Source organism: Chiloscyllium plagiosum, unplaced genomic scaffold (genome assembly GCF_037043375.1).
Source record: "Chiloscyllium plagiosum isolate Xiang-an unplaced genomic scaffold, Cpla_swu_hap1 HiC_scaffold_17, whole genome shotgun sequence".
Taxonomy (NCBI): Eukaryota; Metazoa; Chordata; class Chondrichthyes; order Orectolobiformes; family Hemiscylliidae; genus Chiloscyllium; species Chiloscyllium plagiosum.
This window is the reverse complement of record NW_028270155.1, coordinates 39,835,013-39,851,644: the sequence shown is the minus strand read 5'-3', so window position 1 is coordinate 39,851,644 and position 16,632 is coordinate 39,835,013. Positions and strand designations below refer to the sequence as shown.

At 38.8% G+C, this 16,632-nt stretch overlaps 1 protein-coding gene across 11 annotated transcripts in view; it reads left to right on the top strand.

The window, feature by feature from the left end:
- znf536 (zinc finger protein 536) overlaps positions 1-16,632 on the top strand; it is a 587,086-nt gene that overhangs the window by 268,450 nt on the left and 302,004 nt on the right. For all 11 annotated transcript variants that reach the window (XM_087995858.1, XM_043706851.2, XM_087995855.1 and 8 more), the window contains one exon: positions 5,233-7,407. In XM_087995858.1, coding sequence (XP_087851984.1) covers positions 5,235-7,407 — 2,173 coding nt within the window. In that variant the 5' untranslated portion in view covers positions 5,233-5,234. The remainder of the gene's footprint in view (positions 1-5,232; positions 7,408-16,632) is intronic.

Here is a 16,632-nt window from a genome sequence, read left to right as displayed (position 1 = left end):
ATCTTCCTTTGTCTTTGCTTTGACTTGGGTTTGAGGAGAAAGTGAGGTCTGCAGATGCTGGAGATCAGAGATGGAAATGTGTTGCTGGAAAAGCGCAGCAGGTCAGGCAGCATCTAGGGAACAGGAGAATCGACGTTTCGGGCATTAGCCCTTCTTCAGGAAGGTGCATGAGGTGCATGAGGACCTTATTATAGTCACAAACAACCTGCATGTTAACAGAATGGATCCCTCAGAACTCTGTGATTATCCTCTGATAATGACATGTTTACATGTTTTTGACTTGGGTTTATCTTGTGATTAGTTGTAGAGGATTCACCATCTACTTACAGAAGAAGCACCATTCTTAGATAACAAGAGATTTAATTGAATGATAACAATATGTGTCCCTACATTTGGCCAAGCACCTTTGGGAGCTGGTGCAGATACAGCTGCTCCCTCTAAAAATGACAGTAGAGCTCCCTGTCTCTACATCTGCCGTGACTGTGCTTGGCATAGTGGAATGATTGGAACTATTGTAGCATGAGCATTAAGCCCATCAAAAACATTAACTCATACAAGAATGTGGCTGCCTCAGAATGAAAGAGGCATGACAGACTCTGGACGTAAAGCACATAGGTGCATGAGGACCTTATTATAGTCACAAACAACCTGCATGTTAACAGAATGGATCCCTCAGAACTCTGTGATTATCCTCTGATAATGACATGTTTACAATCTATCATACCTTAAGTTTTTGACTTACACATGTTAATGAAGCCTTCAGAAGTGTTTAAGCCTTAAGTCATGGGGTAGGTCATTTGACAACCAGAAACTGGGTCAAGATAAACTCTTCGTTGTTTTCAAAAGACTTAGCAGATTTGAGTTTCATGTGTGCAACTCATAACATGCCCCTTTCCCCTCCAACAACAATGGTGTTCCCCGGAAATAGGGGCAGGCCTTCCAAATCCAAATCCTGTTCATCATTTTCAAAGCTCTGTTCAGTTCCAGCTTGGCAAAACTGAACCCAGCACAACCCAGTTCCTGCATCCTCTCTCCTTTACCTTCCTCAATGCTTTGAATAAAACTTGCTACTAAATTAATCATGCTCACTCAGGTGAAGGATTGAAGATTATCAACTTCCGTAAAATCAGCAAAAAGTTGATTCAGTAAAGGGGAGGAATTGGTCAAAGAAAGGCAAATTTTATTAAACTATAATGGAAGAAAATAAACTTTAAGAAATATTTCAGTTCGCAAGGGGTTAACTGTCGTGTGTGATTTGCTGTAATGTATTACTGTAACCTCTAATTATAGATGCATAATAGATAATGTTATAATGAAAAAGATTTGTATAATCAATCTTTTTCACCAGGAACTATTCAAATTTTAGGATGCATAGTTTAAATTGCAGTGAATCATTCAGAGTCCGCATGGTGTTAGCATTGTGGAAGTGTATTTCAATGGAATGAATTTGCCTGTGAGTGGGGAAATTTGTATTGGATGGTCAACTAAAAGTTGGACACTCAGTGCTGCTCATGTAGGTTCATGGTCTGATTGTTGTTGACACTTAAAGCCACTAACCAGCATATGTGGCAACTTTGATCAGTTTATAGTCACGCTGCTAAGTGAGAAAACTGATACTGTTCATCACATCTTAGGACCCGAGCATTATGCTGGCAATATGACAGAACTGTCCTAATGTTTGCAGCCCATATGTTCATCTTCCCAATTGCATAAAGGAGTGGGGCTATGAGGTGTGGAAGTGAACAGATTTTTTTTATATTGAATTCATATAGCATTTTGTTTTGCTCAAATATTATTAGATCTTCAGAATAGTATGCCAGCTATGTGGGATTTGATCTGAAGCAGGAGCTGTAGATGGATTAATGTATAACACATAATTGCATTAAACTTAGCATTCAGTCTCTTTTTTTTAATGTCAAACTAGGATTACCTAGTTTTGCTTTAGCATTCTCGAATGCATAGCACGTTACCAATTAAGTAAAAACACTTTGAATCTTATTTAATGCTGTATATTGTGCAACAGAATAAACTTCAGTGAGATGCTGCATATTTGTGGTCCACTGTTATTTTAAACTTCAAAACATCCACAATGTTGATTTTAGCAGGCAGAAAATAAAATGTCCTTGTTCAGTATCCCAACCCTCTGGGCTAATATGCAAGCTTAAATTGTTGGTCTATATTTTGCTGAAATGTTTTCGGCTGCTTAATGACCCTGAACGGAGGTTTATCATAATATCAGCTGTCTAGTGCAGTAATAATATTTGCAGCCTTTAATATGTCATTGGTCTTTTTTAAAGTGGACCAAACTATTCAGAGCAAGGACATGTAAGGACTTGGTCACATTCAACGGTTCTGTGGAATTTTGACATGAGTACAAAAATGGTGTTCATGTAAATATTTCATCAGAAGGTGGTCAGTCTGACAGTATTAAAATAGCTGAAAATTGAAAAAGTCTAAAATATACTGTTGTCTTTTAACTTTCTTTGTAGCAGTTATATCCATACATACGTGAGGTGTTTATATCACTCAAATTACAATGCTCTGTTTAAGAAAAATGTGTGAAGTGCCAAATAATTTGCTTTGTTCCAACTGAAATCTGGCTAGCTGTTTGTAAAGGATTACGCTGTTTGCGTAATATTAAACATTTGCGATTTTAGTTGTTACAACTCATCGGGACAGCACACCGAAAATCAAACCCCACTATTCTAAAAGTCATCACAAAAGGTAAAGATTTTGTGAAGTATGTAAATTTCCCCATTACCTGACTTGTAAATGGAGGCCAATAGAAAGCGTGAATCAGGTTTCTATACTGAGCAATAATCACTATGTATTACTAGTAATCAGACTCTTAGATTAGATTAGATTACTTACACTGTGGAAACAGGCACTTCGGCCCAACAAGTCCACACCGACCCACTGAAGCGCATTGGCATATAACACTACTAATTACAATTCTAATTGCCTTGTAAACTCCCCCTTACGCACATAGACAGACAAACAGACAGGGTAAACTGTGTAATGAATGAAGGGGAAAAAATTGAAAAGACAATTCAGTCGTCTTTGTTTCCAGGATCTGTTTTTAAGGGGATCCTTATGCCTCTTCCACTAGCCAGCACTTTGCCTCTCTTGTTTCTTCCATTGGTTGGTAAAAGACATAAGGTGGCTGATTCCCTTATAAATGATCTTTAATTTATCAGTTAAAAGTCACAGCTAGCAACAACTTGTTGCAGGAAAGATACATAGTTTTTTTTAGGTTTACAATGTGGTTTGACTACAGAGAACAGAGAGACTGCTCCTGTCCAGGAGAATAACATAGAACATAGAAGAATACAGCGCAGTACAGGCCCTTCGGCCCTCGATATTGCGCCGATCCAAGCCCACCTAACCTACACTAGCCCACTATCCTCCATATGCCTATCCAATGCCCGCTTAAATGCCCATAATGAGGGAGAGTCCACCACTGCTACTGGCAGGGCATTCCATGAACTCATGACTCGCTGAGTAAAGAACCTACCCCTAACATCTGTCCTATACCTACCCCCCCTTAATTTAAAGCTATGCCCCCTTGTAATAGCTGACTCCATACATGGAAAAAGATTCTCACTGTCGACCCTATCTAAACCCCTAATCATCTTGTACACCTCTATCAAGTCACCCCTAAACCTTCTTTTCTCCAGTGAAAACAACCCCAAGTGCCTCAGCCTTTCCTCATACGATCTTCCTACCATACCAGGCAACATCCTGGTAAACCTCCTCTGCACCCGTTCCAGTGCCTCCACATCCTTCCTATAGTATGGCGACCAAAACTGCACACAATACTCCAGATGTGGCCGCACCAGAGTCTTATACAACTGCAACATGACCTCAGGACTCTGGAACTCAATTCCTCTACCAATAAAAGCCAGTATGCCATATGTCTTCTTCACCGCACTATTTACCTGGGTGGCAACTTTCAAAGATCTGTGTACATGGACACCAAGATCCCTCTGCTCATCCACACTACCAAGTATCCGACCATTAGCCCAGTACCCCAACTTTTTGTTACTCTTACCAAAGTGAATCACCTCACACTTAGCTACATTGAACTCCATTTGCCACCTTTCTGCCCAGCTCTGCAGCTTATCTATATCCCGCTTATCTATATCCCGCTGCAGCTTATCTATATCCCGCTGTAACTAAAGAATTTTCTCTTGGGGTAATTTATTCTCAGCTCCAAGCTGTTCATTTTCCTGAGAATCAACCAAAAGCCCTTTCTCATTGATAACCAGTCACTAGTCCACAGACCTATCAAACTCTTGTTGGCAGCAAATCTGCATCTATACACTTCCTCAGCTTCAATTCATCTGCAATTCAAACTTCAGTTAACTACTTGTTCAAACAATTGTTTGTGCAATGCCTGCCAAACTGTGATTTTAAATCAATTCTTTCTCATTTCAGTCCAGAGATTTTTTTTAAAAATCACAAACTAAAAAAACGGCTTGGTTCTCACATATTTCAGCTTTAAATTTAAAATGTATTTTTGAAGTTAAATTGCAAATACCCATTTTGTGATTATAATCATGTGTTACAGGAGCCAATAATAAATCAGCAAAATAATCAGATTTAAAAGTTATTAGTTAACCAAAACAAAACTATCTCTAATCTTTAGTGAGAAGCCTAACTTCATTATAGAAATGTAGTTGTTTTGAATGAGACAATGAGACAACACCAATTCAGTCACTTCTCTTTTTAGCATTTTACATATGTTGTATGGCTCTGAAAGAAATAATATAACCTTAGGGTCCTGATATACTAAGGAAAGAAAGTAAGTATCAGACCATTTTTGCTAAGCATGATAAACTGATCCACAATTGGATAAAGTAGATGCTAAAATAGGGAATCATTCAGTATGGCTCATCGTTTATTCAGAATTGCAAATGTTAATAATCAAGAGAATAATAAGGAGGAAATCAAATGTTAAACTTGAATTTACAGAAGCGTAATTGAATATTTTTTGTTTGATGGTTTGAAATTAAGGCCTGGCTGTTTTATCTGTGCTTTGTGAAATTAATATAAAAGAGGTTCATTGTTCCATATTGTTAGAAGCCAGAAATGGAGCTGTGAAGCCAGTATAATGTTAGATCGAGACTTTTATTATTGAAATTAAAATGCAATTTTGTGGAGCAACAATGTTTCTCTGTTATGTTAAGCTGCTCTAATTATTTAACACAAACCTTTTGTTTTCAATATTAGGAATGGAGGAAGCAAGTTTGTGCCTTGGTGTATCTTCAGCAGTGCCTGAAGCTGATGTCCCACTCAGCAAACCAGTATTGAATGGCCAGTATCCAATAACCCAGAAACTGCATCAGTTGACAACTCAACTGGGACATGCCTTTCCAGAACTCCAGACCAGACAGACCCCTGAGGACAAAGCAGCAATATCACTGGATGAAAAGCATCATGTGACTGCAGCTAACCAGCCAATAAACAGCCAAATGACCATGCTGTCAAGTCAGCTGAATACAGACATTGACAGTAACTTGGGTCTGAATGGGAGAGTTGACTTACAGCATTTCTTAAACGGACAGAACCTTGGCATAATTTCACAGATAAATGGCACAGAAGATGATGCAAAAAAATCTAGAAAGTACCCATGCCCCATTTGTGGTAAGCGCTTTCGGTTTAACAGCATTTTGTCACTCCACATGCGCACTCACACTGGAGAAAAACCATTCAAATGCCCTTACTGTGATCACAGAGCAGCTCAGAAAGGTAACTTGAAGATTCATCTTCGGACTCACAAACTTGGGAATCTTGGAAAAGGTCGTGGGAGGGTCAGAGAGGAAAATAGGCTTCTGCATGAGCTGGAAGAAAGGGCTATCCTGAGGGATAAACAGATGAAAAGTGGCTTGGGCCAGCCAAGAGCCGATGGGAAGCAGCATCAAGCTGTTGTTAACCCCAGTAACTTGCCTTTACCAGCCAGTCTGAGTAGTTCTGAAGTTTCTAACACAATATGTAGTCCCAAGCCTACAAGTGCACAGGAAGAACCAGCAGCTGCTACTGTGGGATTCAGGTGCACATTTTGCAAGGGGAAGTTTAAGAAACGCGAGGAGCTAGACCGTCATATTCGGATACTCCACAAACCTTACAAGTGCACCCTTTGTGAATTTGCTGCCTCTCAAGAGGAAGACCTGATCAGTCATGTGGAGAAAGCACACATAACTGCTGAATCAGTGCCAGGTCAAGGGTCCAGTGGAAATGGAGAGCAGCCCAGTAATGAATTCCGCTGTGAAGTCTGTGGTCAGATCTTTAGCCAGGCCTGGTTCCTGAAAGGTCATATGCGAAAGCACAAGGACTCTTTTGAACATAGCTGTCAGATTTGTGGACGACGATTCAAGGAGCCCTGGTTTCTCAAAAACCACATGAAGGTGCATCTTAACAAATTAGCTGTAAAGAACACAACTCAGAGTGATCCAGAGGTGCCTGTGACTCTAAATAATATGGTGCAAGATTCCCATTCCAACGTCTATTCAGCGTATGTGTCTTGTTTACAGAGTGGTTTTTTATCGCCTGATAAACTGAGCTTAAATGAACAAAGCCAACTTCATTATAATAAAGCAGAAATTGCACGGAAGGAGAAAGAAATGCTTGGAAAGCTATTAGTACCTGTGAGTAGCACAACCCGTGCTGTCATGGAAGGGGAAAAACGTTCCTTACTGGGATGTCTGTCACTGGCACCTCCTTTAAAGGCTAGCTGCATGGAGCGTTTGCAAGCAGTAGCCAGGGTGGCAGAGTTTGATCCAGTAAACAGCTACCAGGCTTGGCAGCTGGTGACAAGAGGAATGGCAATGGAGCAAGCAATGCTGCCAAAGAAGCATCTGCACCCTGGTCAGGAAGAAAATCTGACCAATGCCAGTGTCAACATTGACAAAGAGAAAGGCGAATTTGTATCTGTGGCTGGAGATAAATCAAAGCAGAAACTAGATGGTGACCTGATTCAAAACACCAGAAGAAGTAACCTGAATGAAGTTCTGGGTAAAGATGATTTAATGGGAAACAGGGAATTTATGACACAAGGAATGAATCAAGGTCTGGAATATAAAATTTCTGGATTAGGACAGAACCAGGGAAATATGAAAGAAAAGCCAACTGAATGCCCAGACTGTGGCAGAGTATTTCGTACCTATCATCAAGTTGTTGTGCATTCCAGAGTGCATAAGAAAGCGAGGAAACCTGGAGATGAAGCCATCCAGGTTACTTTGGATGAGCGCCGTGGATCTGGAAGTGACCAAGATTCCCAATCAGTTAGCAGGTCAACTACACCAGGATCATCCAACATAAATGAGGATAACACAACTGTAGGTGGCTTTTCCGTAACTGGAAATACACAAGAAGATAGTCCAAACCCATCTTCTCCTTCTTCTTCAGGTAACATAAATATGCTACTCTTCATTATGGTTTTCATACTATCTTTTATACTCTTCAAAAATGTCAAGCTGAAATACGTTGTTCTGTAATTGTCACGTGACAGTTGTGACGAAATGCATGTCCTGAAAGTCTAAAGCTTAACATTTTCCTGTTGACAATGTTATTATGAATATCAAAATTTATCAATTGCTGGCACATTGTCAGTGGACACATCCATTTTAAAATTGATCTTAAACAATTCCTCACTTGCCTGGGCATACCTGCAAGTGAATTGTCTCCTCCGAGTAGTCCATTTACTTCTGGTCCATGTCCATTCTCTTGCAATTTTAGATAAATTCACTGATTGCCAATTATCTCACACATGGGGGAGTTGAATTTCTTGAAGAATATTATGAGGTATGTGTGTGTTTCTCCTGAGTACAATAAATGTTAAGATTTCTATTTGGTTTCAGAGATATTGGATTTTTGAATATTTATGACAAGCAACATTTATAATTCATAATATGGATTTTATGTATATTTTCTTTTACCAATATCTATTCAGATTACAGTTTAAAAGTAGGCGATTCAGTTGGAAGATATATTTTCTTTCACTGAATATTATGGTTTAAATCAGCCACCAAATCAAATCAGAAGTATTTTTATGTATATGCTGCAAGATACACAGAGAAGTATGTAGAGACTGACAGAGGGACATGTTAGGTTGAATGTGGTGAATATACTACAGGTTTTCATTTAACTGTGTGTATTTTTTATGTCACTGTTTCTTTCCTAAATAAGTCATGTGTAATCATGAATGAAGAGGCTTGTAATGCAGTGGAAGATAAAGCATGGGAACGTTGCAGTATTTGCCATTGTACCAAAATGTTCTGAACAAATTGAACGTTAGGGCATTCTATCCTTTGTTTTATTAAATCAAAGCTACTGGGGATAAAATTGGTCTTCAGTGAAGGCACAAAAGAGATGATGGAGAATGACCCATCTGTTTTACACTAAGCACAAATGTCTTTTATATCGACTTCATGGAAAAGGAAGTCAGGTAATATGTGAGATAAACCATTGATCTGCTTTCGCTCCTTCTGCGTTATTCAAAGGTCAACGTCACCCCAATATTTGTATTTCAAGATAAAGAAAAAAGTGCGGTGGATATTAGAGATCTTAAATAAAAGCAGAAACTGCCAATGAAACTCAACAGGTCTGATAGCATCTGTGGAGAGGAAAGCAGAGTAAATGGTTTGAGTCTGATATGACTCTTCAAAAATTGTCTCCAAAGAAGAGTGACTAGCCTTGAAATGTTAACTCTTTTTCTCTTTCCACAGATGTTGCCAGACCCTCTGAGTTTAACTGTTTTTATTTTGATTAAGGTATTTTCTTATCCCTACATATAATAACTATGATTCCATTTTCATTGTGTGGTATGGGACATAATGTGAGATAGTCTGCTTTGTCAAACTTTCTCTATTCACCATTCATTTTACTCCATAACTGACTAGCAGGAGGTGTTGCTCCTGGTGCTGTGACAAGTCCTGCCTATTTTCACCCCTTGCTCCATCATTGTGATCTTGATTGTTGTTCTACTGCTAATGTTGCCTGAACAGTGATATAAACCACTTTGCATTTTTGGAATTTGGGCTAATTTGTAAATATAGCTAGAGATGCTTTCTCTGTTGTCATATCTGCATTCCATTTAGGGTGATAACTAATTGTATTGATAAGAATAATTCTACTGATGACAGCATTGGTAGTGGTATCTATAGTCAACAGGTCTCATTGAAAATATTACACTGAGAATTTCCAGCCAAAAAAAATGTCATTTCAACCCAAGAGACCTAATTAGGACAGTACAGATTGCTCTAATCACAAAATAAAGAAAACATCACATGAGGACAGAGGAGGTAATAGTAGGGTAACAATACATTTAAGCTAAATACATCACCTTTGTTCAATTCTTCCTTGGACTGGTACACAATTCTTATATTTGCTATTTGATCAATATATTAAAAACTTAAAGAAAATGTTAAGGAAATTGTTAGAACAGTAAAATCCACACTGCACATTCCAGAGATGCCTACAATACTTATAACTGTTGTTTAAATATCCATGAAATGTGCTGGCTCGTTGCTGTTGAAGTGGTCTAATTTGTAACTTATTATTTACAAGCCAGTTTTAAAAACCTAACAAAAGGGAGGTATAGCTCAAAAGTATGGAGTATCTTCTATTAAACATAGTTGGTAGAATTAATATTGGCTTGCACTTCAGAAACAAAATCTTTTAAATAGTGTATTCCTTTTCTGAGTATTCCATTAACAAAATGGTCATAGTGTAAAACTGATCAAAGTGCTGTCTACTACAGTATTTGCCTATTTTCACATTTGTTTTAAACATTCATTCATTTATGCTGTAGTTTCTGGAAAGTACAGTGATTTGCGTTGGATTTCTTTTAAGTTGTGTTTATTAAATCCTTAAAATTAGCAAGACAAGATTGAGCTTTCTACTACATTTTCTCATAATAAAAAATAGCAATAATGTGTTGTGATGAGCTGAGATCCTGATGTCAGCAGAAAGTATTGATATCATTGCACTTCCTTACAACGTGAGGAGAGAAATCAAAAAGTGTTCCATTTTTATTGGAAGCTGACTTCCTTGTTCTTGTCTTTTCTCATAAAATGTTTAAAATAGGCAGTAAGCAAGCCGGCAACTTGAACGGATTAATGATAACGAAGTGGATTTTCTTGAATCCTTATGAACATAAACGATTGTCTGAGTAGGTAACACTTCAATAGAAAACTAAGCTAAGAAATAACTGAAACTTTAATAGAGGCAATATTTGTAAAATATGATGAGAAAATATGTAGTAAACAGATTAAATACAAAGCAAAGCCCATATCTAAGAGATTAGGAGAAGGAATGTTCATTTGAAGCTTTGATGCCACAGCAAGCAATATCAACTACATTCTGTGCATCCATAAAAATGTTAAATACATTACCAAATGTGTGGAGAATAGTTTTTGTTGTTATTGAGTGAACTTTCCCATGGGTCCATGAAGTAAATACACCAGTTCTTCAACTCTGTTCATTTTTTGCTATTTTGCTTTTCCTAATTTGGGGAATGCATCTGACATATAGAATAAATGTTGTGTTTGCTGCTTAACGTTTTGAATTTAATAACACTTAAGTCACTTTAAAACATTTTTATTACATTGCTATTGAGCATAGAGTCCAATAAGATGGAAAACATGTAAACAACACAAAGAAAAGCAATTATCACATCACGGAGTGTGTTGTGAATTCTGAGTCAAGTATCTGTTAAGTACATGGCCTTGATTGAACCAAAATGGGGTAAATATTGTAATTAAAATAGTCCTGACTAAAACTGGTGAATACAATATACAGAAACAATGCAGCAGCCAACCATTTGTTCTCTAGGTGGAAAAGATGTGTGATCAAATGAGTGTGTGAAATGACACCAGTCAGCAAGAGAACACACTTGTGCTGCAACTTTTCAATTGAGAAACATAGTTCTTGTAACAAAGTCCTGTGAGATAGGCCATTTCATATAGATTGCAATCAAATAAAAACGTGGAATTCCTCAGACAAATTATAAGTGGTATATCAATTAAATAATCATTGCACTAATTGCATATTTTAGTTATGTTTTAATTCAAAAATGCTATTGCTCAATCTAGGTTAAAGCATGTTGATGATACAGGTGACAGCATTGATAACTACTTGTTTAACTCAAATGGGGAATAATTTGAATCCTTTGACTATTGGTTGGTGGGGGTAGGAGGTGCAGTGCGATTGTCAAAAGGAGGAACAGTTAAAATTTTTACTCTTGCTTGCTAACCATTCCTGCAAGCAATATGTGTGAAAATGTTGAACAAGAATGTAACAAAGCTCATGATTAGATATTTGAAGGAAAAGAGAAATAAAAGGCGATAGGAAATTTATTTGTTTATTTGTTTTGTATATTCACACACCTTTTCACTTTGGGGAATGGTGAGGAAATGTTTGAAGGATTAACAGCTGATTATCAACTTTTGGAACTTTCTCATGAGTAGTCACTCCATGGTCAACATGTCCTAGAATAGATCATGAACTCTGAACTTCTGGTTCAGAGGCAAGGGCACTACCTGGGGCATAGGAATTCCTTTGGGAATATAGATGGTACATGGGATGAGAATTACTACTTGAAATATGAACAGGAGGGGAAATTTCCCTGTTGTAATTTCTTTCCAATATAAATCTCTATAATGTTACCCTTCATGGAAGTATACTGGCAAACATTGAAAGAATCCAAATTAAAATGCACACTCTTGAGTGGGGAAAGTGTGGGTATGCTTTCAATGACATTTCATTCATTTCACAAAACATGCATTATTTTTCTAAGATGGATATAGCTACAATACAATTATACTTTAAAGTGAAGAGAACTTAAGTCTTCTGATCAACATCCAGATGAAGGGCTTATGCCTGAAACGTCGATTCTCCTGCTCCTCGGTTGCTGATTCCCACCTGACCTGCTGTGCTTTTCCAGCACCACATTCTCAACTCTGAATAACATCCATGCTGATTGGTTTGGGTATTCAAAATTTAGATGTGATTTATTGCACCATAATAAGGTTTAAGGCCTAATGATCCATTCAAGTGACTTTCACACTTTCTCATAACTTGAACATTAAGAAAATCAAAGTAAAGTCTGTATAGAGTTAAAAAGTCATTGTCACTTTACAGTATCCTGCAAGTTCTATTTGAACAATTTTTGACCATTTCATTCATTTTTAAAATAATAGAAATATTCATTTCAAGATTTAATTTTACATCGCAATACATGAAACATTACTACTGATTTCTGATTGAAGAAGCTTGCCCAAGGGTTGTGTCAAGGAGACTGAAGCAAGTCAGTCTTTAACAAATATAGAAACTTGAGTTGTAACATACCATCGCTCATTGTAATAATTGGACAATACTTCAGAAAGCTTTATGATAAACTGAATACTTAGTAAAAGTCTAATTCAGGGATTAATAATAATAATGTATTCTATTAATGTAAGTAATTATTAGTTAAGGGGCTAGTTATCTAGGTGGCTTGCTTGTGATACAGAATAAGATGAACAACACAGAGTTTGGGTTCTGTTCTGGTTGAGATACACTTGGGCTCTGCTGGGTAGTAAAATTAGGAACAGACCATCATTCATTGATGCTTGAATTATGGAGAGAGTAGTTCTTGGACTGGAAGACTTTGCAGGTGATCTGAGAACTATGGTTTACTTCTCAGTTAGAAAGATTTTCCCTGTTCTAGATTGAGCTTTTCAGTGTGGAATGCAGTGTGTTCTTATCTCTTGGCATTTCTCTGGAGCACAAACCTGCTGACACCCATACCTCACTTCCTGTTTTGTCCAATGACCACACTTGATTTCTCAGGTCCTGAGTTTGACTGCAAGTTGGTTGACTTTGGATGAGCAGAAATGTGCTGTAGAGGCTTACCTGCTGGCATAGAACTGATTCCCAATGTATTTTAGTTCTCAGTTCTGTTCCACCAATCAATTCCCCACACCCAGCAAGAGGTGCTGCAAAATTGGGTCACTGTCCAGCAAAATAGAGGGATTAGCTTGATTTGATTCCCTACAGAATGGAAACAGACCCTCCTGCCCAACAAGTCCACACTGACCCTCCAAAGGGTAACCCACCCAGACCCATTCCCCATACTTATCCCTGACTAATGCACCAAACACGATGGGCAATTTAACATGACCAATTCACCTGACCTGCACATCTTTGGGTTGTTGGAGGAAACCCACGCCGACATGGGGAAAATGTGCAAGCTCCACATAGAGAGTCACCCAAGGCGTGAATCGAACCTGGGTCCCTGGTGCTGTGAGACAGCCATGCTAACTACTGAGCCACCATGCCGGAACCCATGATGTGAATAGCAAAGGGGCAGATGATGGTCAGGCTCTCTTGTTCTTCTTGGTCCCAAAAGGATAGTAGAAAAAAAAGACTTGATTACCTTGTTGATCTTCCATCACTGGCATTGACTGATGTTCTATTACAACTACTTCCCACTAAAACACTGAATTAAATCACTTGTTCTGATGGTGATATCGGGGACTAAGATGCTTATATTGAAATTTATTTGGTTTTGGGATGAGCACATCGCTGACAAGGAGAACAATTGTTGCCCAGCACTCATTGCACTTGAGAAGATGATGAGCTACACCTTTGAACTGCTGTCATCCACACAGTGTCGATGCACCCATAGAGTGTGTTTGAAGGTTATACCACTGTTATCCATTTTTAAAATCCACTGTGTGCAAGTAATACAGTCAACAGTGTTACATTTATCTGTGACTTCCTTGAACTTTTGAATATTTGCTTTTGTGCAATAAGTGTAGCAATGTAACTAAGGCACTACTTCAGAAATAGTAGTCTGTCTGCAAACAAAAACAGAAGTTGCTGGAAAAGCTCAGCAATTCTGGCAGCATCTGTGAAGAGAAATCAGAGTTAACGTTTCTGATCCAGTGACCCTTCCTCAGAACTCAGGTTCTCTGCCTGTATTCCTGATGAAGGGCTTTTGCCCGAAACATCGATTTTACTGCTCCTCGGATGCTGCCTGAACTGCTGTGCTTTTCCAGCACCACTCTAATCTAGACTATGTGATAACAAGGCCAGGTATGTGGGGTAGGAGGCTACGACGTGGGGGAGTTCAAACCCTAAAATTAATATTGATTCTGGAGGGCTGCAGGGTCCCCAAGCAGAAAAAGAAGTGTTGTTCTTTCAGCTAGCACTGAGCTTCACAGCAAGCCTGAGGCCAGGGAACAGGGTGGTGTGTTAAAGTGGCAAGCACCCGGAAGCTCAGGATCTTTTTTGCGAGCAGAACGTAGATGTTCTACAAAGTGGTCACTCAGTCTACATTTTGTTTCCCTAATGTCGAGGAGACTACATTGTGAGCAGTGAATGCGATACTGCTGTAGTTTGTCATCACACACTACCTGTTGTTAGCCACTAACAATCTCCATTAACAACTATTCACTCTCCAAGCCAGATTGTTATTGACTCCTTTTTCTGTCCAACTGCTCTTCTCTCTCTCTCTCTCTCTCTGGGCTGTATCCCCACCTATCGTTTATTCTTTACCCCCTCACACCACCCATCTTCTGCAAATAAACCAGCATTTTCAAGCTACCATCAGTTCTGAGGAAGAGTCACCGGACCCAAAACGTCAACTCTGATTTCTCTCCACAGATGCTGCCAGACATACTGAGTTGTTCCAGCAATTTCTGTTTTTTTTGTTTCTGATTTACAGCATCTGCAATTCTTTCACTTTTTATTTAGGCTGTCTGCAAGTGTGTCCTGAACTGCTGGTTGCTTGGCAGTTCAATGCATCATCTTGCAATCATGTTAATATTTCTGTCGTAGATCTGTTGCAGTGTTCCAAACAGTATTTCATCATACTCCTGACTTATACCTTTTAAGTGGTAGAGTGATTCTGGGGAGTTAGGAGTAAGTTACTCCTTATAGAATTCTTCCAGCTATTGGTTTAAATTTTGGTGAAGATTGAGAGGATGCCTTGCTTAACCAAAATGGTTCTAGAGAAAAAGAACCCACCATTCTCACTGGGCGGATAGAGGACATTGTGCTTTGTGTGCCTGTCATTCACAATTGCAGCTGCACACATTAAAGATTAGATTACTTACAGTGTGGAAACAGGCCCGAAGAGCAACCCACCCAGACCCATGCCCCTTCACCTAACACTATGGGCAATTTAGCATGGCCAATTCACCTAACCTGCACATTTTTAGACTGTGGGAGGAAACCAGAGCATCCGGAGGAAACCCACGCAGACACGGGGTGTATGTGGAAACGCCACACAGGCAGTTGCCTGAGGCAGGAAATGAATCCGGGTCTCTGGCACTGTGAGGCAGCAGTGCTAACCACTTTGCCACCGTGCCACCCGGACAAACACAGTGGCGGCACAAGTGCAGCTACCTTCAAACAGTTATGTTGTTTTCAGAACTGGATTGTCAAGAAGACATTCAGTTGTTGCCTGAATTCTTTGGAGAGGTAGCTTACCCTTTTAGAGAGGTAAGGTAACATTTTGTGGAGGTCTTGGAGCCAAAGGGAGAGGTCAAGACCCTTGGGAAAGATCAAGTGCCCTTTAGGGATGTTAAAAGTAGACACGAATGTGCCTAAATGTAGATGAGCTTATTGGAACGGTCCAGCTGACTGGAACTGTCAAGTTGTCACGATTGAAATTTCCAGATTTTTAATGACAAAAGTTGTATGCAGTGTAAAATCAGCAGAACTTCCCTAGGCCTATCATTTTAGAACTTTTGCTACATGACTGATTTTACAACTCACCATTATCACAGAGGGGAGTCTGTCAATCCACAATTAATTGAAAGCCCCAAGTGCTGATAAAATCTTTGAAATGAGGAGAGGAATACAAATGCTTATATTTTTTTTAAAATTACTAATAATTTAAAGAGTTAAATACACTGTATTTTTATCGGTTTTTAAAGAAAAACCATGAAGTAATCAATAAATGCTTTAGAAGTGTATTTTATTTTATCTCAGCAAGGGTCCTAAAATCTGCTCATAATAGGCATTTTAAGTTAGCATTGAGAATGTCAGAGAAATATGAGGTGGCGGGGGAGGGTAGAATGGACTGGCAGAGGGGTTATAAAGAACCACAGGGATTGATTAAGAGGCATAGGTCGACAATAGACCTACAAGCAATGAGATCTGGGTAGAGGGGAGAGGTACAGCGCAGAATCTTTGGTAGGGGCCATACACTTTGGTAGGGGTCATGAGGTGGCATAGATGGGACATGGGGGATGTGTGTGGAAGTGAAGGTTGAAAGTTGGGGGAAAATGTTTTACTATTTTTTACAACTTTGCCAGTAAGTTCAGGATCATTGAGGCAAGTCTTTCTCACATCTTGCCTTAAGATTCTGGGGTTCACTTTAAATTTAATTATAACACCTAAATCAATTACACTTATAGATTGGCTCCATCAAGTTCAATCTAAAGGTTTACTGGTCCTGATCGTGGCCTTTGACAAATCCTAGTGTATTTTCACAATTTTTACAGAACCTATTAAGTACAAAAGAAATAATCCTTAATAAATACATTCTTTTTTAGTGGATCCATCTTGGGACACCAGTTGACTGGAGACAGGTTTGTAGTTGTTGCATTGACTGAAATTCTCCTTTTAATTGTTTTCCTT